General features: G+C 57.0%; 1 protein-coding gene across 1 annotated transcript in view; it reads left to right on the top strand.

The window, feature by feature from the left end:
• Nucleotides 1-342: 342 nt before the first annotated feature.
• The window catches only part of BCL11B (BAF chromatin remodeling complex subunit BCL11B), a 93,644-nt gene continuing 87,986 nt past the window's right edge, over nucleotides 343-6,000 (top strand). The window contains 1 exon segment of the mRNA XM_028508053.2: nucleotides 343-554. Coding sequence (XP_028363854.1) covers nucleotides 497-554 — 58 coding nt within the window. The 5' untranslated portion in view covers nucleotides 343-496.

The following is a 6,000-nucleotide window of genomic DNA, read 5'->3' as shown; positions in this document are numbered from 1 at the left end:
TTCCACCTACCAGACCCTGAAAGAAAGTGTCAGGAGCCGGTGCAAAATCCGGTTTAGTTCAAGAAGACATTTGGAAGTCCAGGAGGCCGAGCAGTTTGAAGAAGTGCAAAGGATTTTTTTTTTTTCATTCTAAAGAACATATTTTTAAAGAAACCGGCCAGTCTGCGGCAAGCAAGCAACAGCAGATTTTTTTGCCTCTTTCTCATATTTTAGATCGAGGGTTTTCTTTCCTTTTTATTATCTTTTTCTTTTTTGCAAACAAAACAAAAAACAGCATAGAAGAAAGAGCAAAATAAAGAAGAAGAGGAGGAAGAGAGGGCAAGAGAGGAAGGGGGAAAAAAAAAGCCAAAACACCAACCCGGGCAGAGGAGGAGGCGCGGCGGCGGCGGCGGCGGCGGCGGCGGCGGCAGCGGCGGCGGCAGCAGCTCGGACCCCCTCCGCCGGCTCCCCTCATCAGAGCAGCTCTCCGGGCGATGCCAGAATAGATGCCGGGGCAATGTCCCGCCGCAAACAGGGCAACCCGCAGCACTTGTCCCAGAGGGAGCTCATCACCCGTAAGTGTCTGCGGCGTGCGCGCGAGGGGCCGGAGGATGGGGCTCCGGACGCCCGGGGCTGGGGACACCGAGCCCGGCGCAGCCAGGCTGGGCGCCCCGGCGGCCCGCGAGCTCGCGGAAGCAGCGGCGTCGGCCCAGAGCCTGGTGGGGGACCCGGGGGGCCATAGGAAAGTTTCTTTGCAGCCCGGGGAGTCGGGGCGCTGCGCAGTCAGACGCGCCCCAGGCTCAGGGGCCTGCGGAGCGGGTGCTGGGCCGGGGAGGGGAGGCGCAGGCTGGAGGAGGTGTGTAGGTGCGCGCGGAGCCCGGCTGGACCCTAGTCCCTCCGAGCTGCGTGTGTGGCGGCGGCGGCGCTGGTGGCGGGGTTTGCAGAGGAGGGGGAGGGGGCTGGCGGAGAGGAGGGGGAGGGGGAGCCGGGAAGTGGGGAAAAGTTGGCGAGCGCGTGGGTCCGCGCGGACGGCGCGGGCGGAGGAGCGCGGGGTGCGCTCAGGGCTGGGGGAGACGCTGGTCGCTCGGCAGCCGTGGTCCCCGAGGCTCCCGGCCGCTGCACCAGGCCGGGCAGGGCTCCGGCCGCGCGGGTCCTGGGATTCCGCAGCCGCTTTTCTCGCCCCTCCTCTTGCTATTTGCAAAAGAATCCAGCTGCGCGGCTGTTTGCCGGGCTCTGGCAGCACCCCCACCCCCCATCTCCCCACCTCCGCGGTCTCCTGGGATGATCTCTCCTTTCCCCCCACTCCAAAAAAAAGGTGGGATTGGGGGCTGATGAAAAATCCTCGCCATGGGGGGGGGGTTGTCAGCTAGGAGTGGGAAAAGAGGGATGTGCTTGTAAAATAGTAGTTAAAAAAAAAAAAAGAAGAAGAAGAAAAAAAGGAGAGAGACCTATCCATTTCTTTCCCACCCGTTTCTCTCAGTATCTTTCATCTTCTGTATCTAAATAAACAAGGCAGGTCGCCGTGGAAATCCATCGGCTGAAACCGTGTGGATTCCAAGCCGATGGCGGGGCGGGCAAAGTCAGGCAGAGGGGCAGAGAGTTGGGCTGACCCAGCGAAGGGAGAAGCCGGGCGCGGGCGCGGGCGGGCCAGGTCCGGGGTTTGCCGCGGAGCTCGCCCCGGGTGCCTGCTCGGCTGCACCGGGAAGGTCGGCTCGCGGCTCTACCCGCTCGCCCGGCCGGCCGGCCGCTGCTTCGTGGCGCGCGAACATGTCCCCGCGGTCCTGGCTCCCGCGGCGCCTCGGTCGCTGTTGCTATTTTTTTTTTTTTAAAGAAATTTATTGCGGTAGAAATAAAACATCCTCTGGGTGCCATCGAGACCGCGGGCAGGTTGTGTTCCTGCAGTCCTGCGGGCGCCCCGGGCTGGGGCCGGGCTGGCCGAGCGGAGCTGGAGAGGACTGCGCGCCCAGCCGCCGCCGAGGACTGGCTGTGGGGCGGCCGAGAGCCGAATATTTATGTTATATTTTAAAAAAATTTAAATAAATAAATAAATAAATATAGATACATATATAAAGGGGTTCTCCCCTCCCCTGAAAGCCCAGCATAGGAGCCATCTGCTCCCAGCAGTTGCTGCTGCCACCGCTCCTTTGTTACAGCAAAGACCTTAGTAAGAATTTGTGGATTTATTATTTTTTTGTGGGGGAGGGGAATAGATATTAAAGTGGGGTTCGCCTTGGGAGAGGGATGCCTTTGGAGGGAGGGGTGAGGACTGCCTTTTATTTTTCACCATGCCATCGTGCAAGGAGACCCGCCGGTTGAATTGAAAACGGAATGTTTTGCAGCCAGCTCTGAGCCTGGTTTGCCCCAGTCCTCTTTTTGGCCAGTTGACATTTGGTCCTTGACCAACAATCAGTCGCTTATCCCCCTGACCCCCGCCCGCCCCCCCCCCCCAACCCTTAGATGGTGGAGTGGTTGTCAGAAGGTCTGTACTTGCAGACGCCTAATTTCTCTAAGGAGGCAGTTTGCCCCACTGTAGCTTCTGTATAATTGCAGGAGTTGTTTTTGAGGAGGGGGACGCTGGGGGCGGGGGGCGTCGGGGAAGGGGGAGTCGTCAGGGGTGCACTGCTAAGCTAGCAGCTTCGGAAAAGCATCCAGGCGTGTTTGCAGTTGTGTGTCAGGGGGAAGAAGCAGGTAGGTTCGCTTGGCTTTTGCTCTCTCCTCTCCTGGCATTCCTGGGACCTCAGGAGAAAGCCCCGACCAGGAGAACTGGTGGCAGCTGGGTGTGGGGGGGCGAGGGGTGCCTGGTGCGCCATCCTTCCCGGTTTCATCTGTTCTGAGTCTCTCTCAGCCTTGCTCCGGGTGCTGCTGGGGGAAGCCTGCGCCGAAGCAGTGGCAGGGGGGAGAAGAGCGGCAAAGGGGAAGGGAGGTGGGGACAGGGAGGCAAGAGGGCAAAGGGTATCCCTCCTGCCTCTCAGGGCACAAGGAGCCCAGTGCATGTGCAGGGGTTGCAGTGGGGAGAGTGGTCCAACCAGTTTCCAGACAAGGCTATTTATTATCAAAAAGCAGCTGGCTTCTCTGTCTGTCCTGTGTCACCCGGGTGGTGGGAGGGCAGGCAGGGGAAAGGCAAGAACTGGGTGCCGGTTAGGCTGCGCGGCCTGCGGATGCACTTCTCCACGACGAGGTTGAAGGTGCTTTGGAGTCCTGGCCGGCGCCATGGGTGCTGTCAGAGCCCTCACCTGGGGCTCACATTTTAGATTTTAAACGCGGAAGGAACCACCTACAACTCCGTGCAGCTTCGGCTGGGTGGCAGCCCGCCGGCCTGGGGAGCAGCAGCCTCGGGTTCCTGGGGATGATGCAACCTTAGATAACTGATGGTTCTGGGGAACACCACGAGCACACACACGGCCTCGGCGATCTTGGGGTGGGGGTGTGGAAGGCCTCCTTGATGAGCCGGCTAAATGTACAGGCAGGGCCAGGGAGGAGAGGAGGGAGGGATGGAAGAGTGTGGGAGACAGCTGGGGAGGAAAACCTGGGCTTCTGGTTTGTTTCAAATGTTTGACCCAGATGGATATGGCTTTTCAAATCGGAGGACAGACACGGCTATTAATGAAAACAAACAACAACACAGTGACACTGGTGAAGAGGGGAGGAAGGGGGACAGCGATGGCCAGGCGGAGGGAAGGGCCGAGGGTCCGCATGGAGAGGGGTGCGAACCCCCGTCCACGAGGGCGCTGAGGCTTTCGAAGAGAGTATGTCGGTGGTGAATAACACCACCCCAGCGAAGGTGATTTTTCGACAACCCACCAACAGGTTTCTTGGGAAGATGAGCAATTTTCCGTCTGAATTCACGGTTTTGCAAAACAACTAGAGACCTGAGATTTGACTCAGAAGTTAGGCTGTGCTAAGTCCAAGGGTACCTTTAAATTAGGTTTTGCCGTAGCTGGTGGCTGTGTGTTTGGAAGGCGGCAGGCTCGCAAGGATCCCCACTCCCAGGGGAGGGTAGTGTATCTCCAGTTGCCCACGGATCTTTCAAAATGGGGCCTCTGATAAATTTTATCAGATACAGGCCCCCTTTTTCTGGTAGCTGGCGGGGTGGGGGGTGAAGTTCGTCTCCCTTCTGCACAGAAGGAAACCCCATATCATTAGAAGTGCGATGTAAGTCAGCTGCTCCGATTCCACGGGAGAATAAAACACGCTCGTCAGGGGTGTTATGCCAGGCCGGCTTTATTCATTTGTAATTCACACCTGAGAGCAGACAGCCGGGAGCACATTTTAACAACCCCCTAATATTTTTAAAGGGTATTCTTTGCCTCCCTGAAGATTACGTACTGTTGCAAATTTTCTTTTTATTTTATTTGTTTCTTTTTTGAGGGGAGAGGTGGCTCTCTGCCCGTGCTCGGGCCCGGGTGATCTTTGGTCTTCAAAACACTTCCTCACAGGAGAGGAGTCGTTTCTCCAGGGCTGGAGTGAAGGCCGTGGCTTTGGGGAGCCTTGCCTTAGGCAATAGGGAGGCAGGCCGGGTCAGAGGTGGGGCGAGGTGCCTTGCTGACCACTGTGCAGGACCCAGTGGGTCCTCCTGACGGGAGCAACGGCCAACTCTGGGCACGTCTGACAGTGATCGGCGTTCTGTCTCCGTGAAGGTGGAGCAGGCAAAGCAGCCCCTTTGCAGACACCAGCTGCTGATGGTGGAGTGCATCGGTTCCCAGCGCCTTATCAGGATACAGCTCTTGGGGCTGGTTTTTCCCTTAGAACGCGGCATGCACCAGCCTTCCTTTTTTTTTTTTTTTTTCCTATTCATCTCCCTTCTCCATCGCTTTGCAATCGCCGTTGCTTGTTGTGATAAAAGACTTTCCAAAATAAACTTTCAGTTGCATTGGCTTCTGGTGGATGGCAAGGCAAGCCTGACGAGCCGCGCCGCGCCGCGCCTGGCGCCACTTGGCAGCTAGGGGGCGCTCGGCGCCCGTGTCATGGCTCGGCGCCTCGGCTCCGAGAGGGGCTGGGACCGGCCTTCGGTCGGCAGCCCCGGCCCTTTGCGAGGCTGCAAAATGTCTTAAGTGCGAAGTTGTAATATTGATTTTCCTGCAGGGATTGGAGCAGGGAGAAAAATCAGAATATAAGTTTGCGAATCTGGTTTCAAGCTATCAGTATTGATGTATCAGATAGGCCCTTCCGCGGCAGATGGGGGCTTTTTTTCTTTCTCCTAAAAAAAAACCAAACAATTAAAATGGTTCGTTTTGAATGGCGTGTGGCGCCCCCGCCCCTGATTAACCTGTGGCATTGACTTCCTGAGAATTCCTTCAGGTTGCCGAGGCATTCCTGACCCTGTGAGGGGGCCCTGGGAAGAGGTGTGTCATTTTGTCCCTTCCTGGGCTGCCCGTCACACGGGCAGGGGACAGCCGAGAGAATCGGAGCTTCGGGGAATCGTGTCCCTAAAACAGCTCGGTGAATGGAAATCCTTTTAGCCCAGATTTTGTGACACTTGGATCCTCAATTCCATTTATTAGGTAATGTTCCCACTACACTAAGGGAAGCAGCACCGTTTTTCCCAAAGATATAAAATGCCAACTCAAATAACGTGTGAAACTTTGTTTGGGTGGAGGGCGTGCTGGCTAGCCCCGGCGTTGCTGGCTGATACCTTTCACCCCGAGCGGGGCTCCTGATGGATGGCTTTTAAGGAGGCTGTTTCTCCCCTGCACGTGCAGCCCGGGGCTGGGGATACGTGTGCTCCTGAGCCCAGGATTTCTGGGTTGGTGTTATGCCTTCTTCAAGTTCAAGGAATCTGGAGACAGCCCAGTTGACCCTGGAGCTTTGAACTTGAGTTCAGTGGATGGGCAGGAGAAGTTCCTCTCCGACAGGAAAGCCTGCTCTCTTCGAACCTGAAAGGGAAATAAATTAGGTCAGACAAAAGCCGAGTGCGGTCCTCCGCGGCAGGAGCCTTCCCTCTCCAGCACAGAGAGCCGGCATGCTATCTGATGGTTTCTCTCCTTCATTTAGCGTCTGAACCGAGCCCGTTGCCCGCGTGTC

Source organism: Phyllostomus discolor, chromosome 1 (genome assembly GCF_004126475.2).
Source record: "Phyllostomus discolor isolate MPI-MPIP mPhyDis1 chromosome 1, mPhyDis1.pri.v3, whole genome shotgun sequence".
NCBI classification, from domain to species: Eukaryota; Metazoa; Chordata; class Mammalia; order Chiroptera; family Phyllostomidae; genus Phyllostomus; species Phyllostomus discolor.
This window is presented reverse-complemented; position numbering and strand designations above follow the sequence as displayed.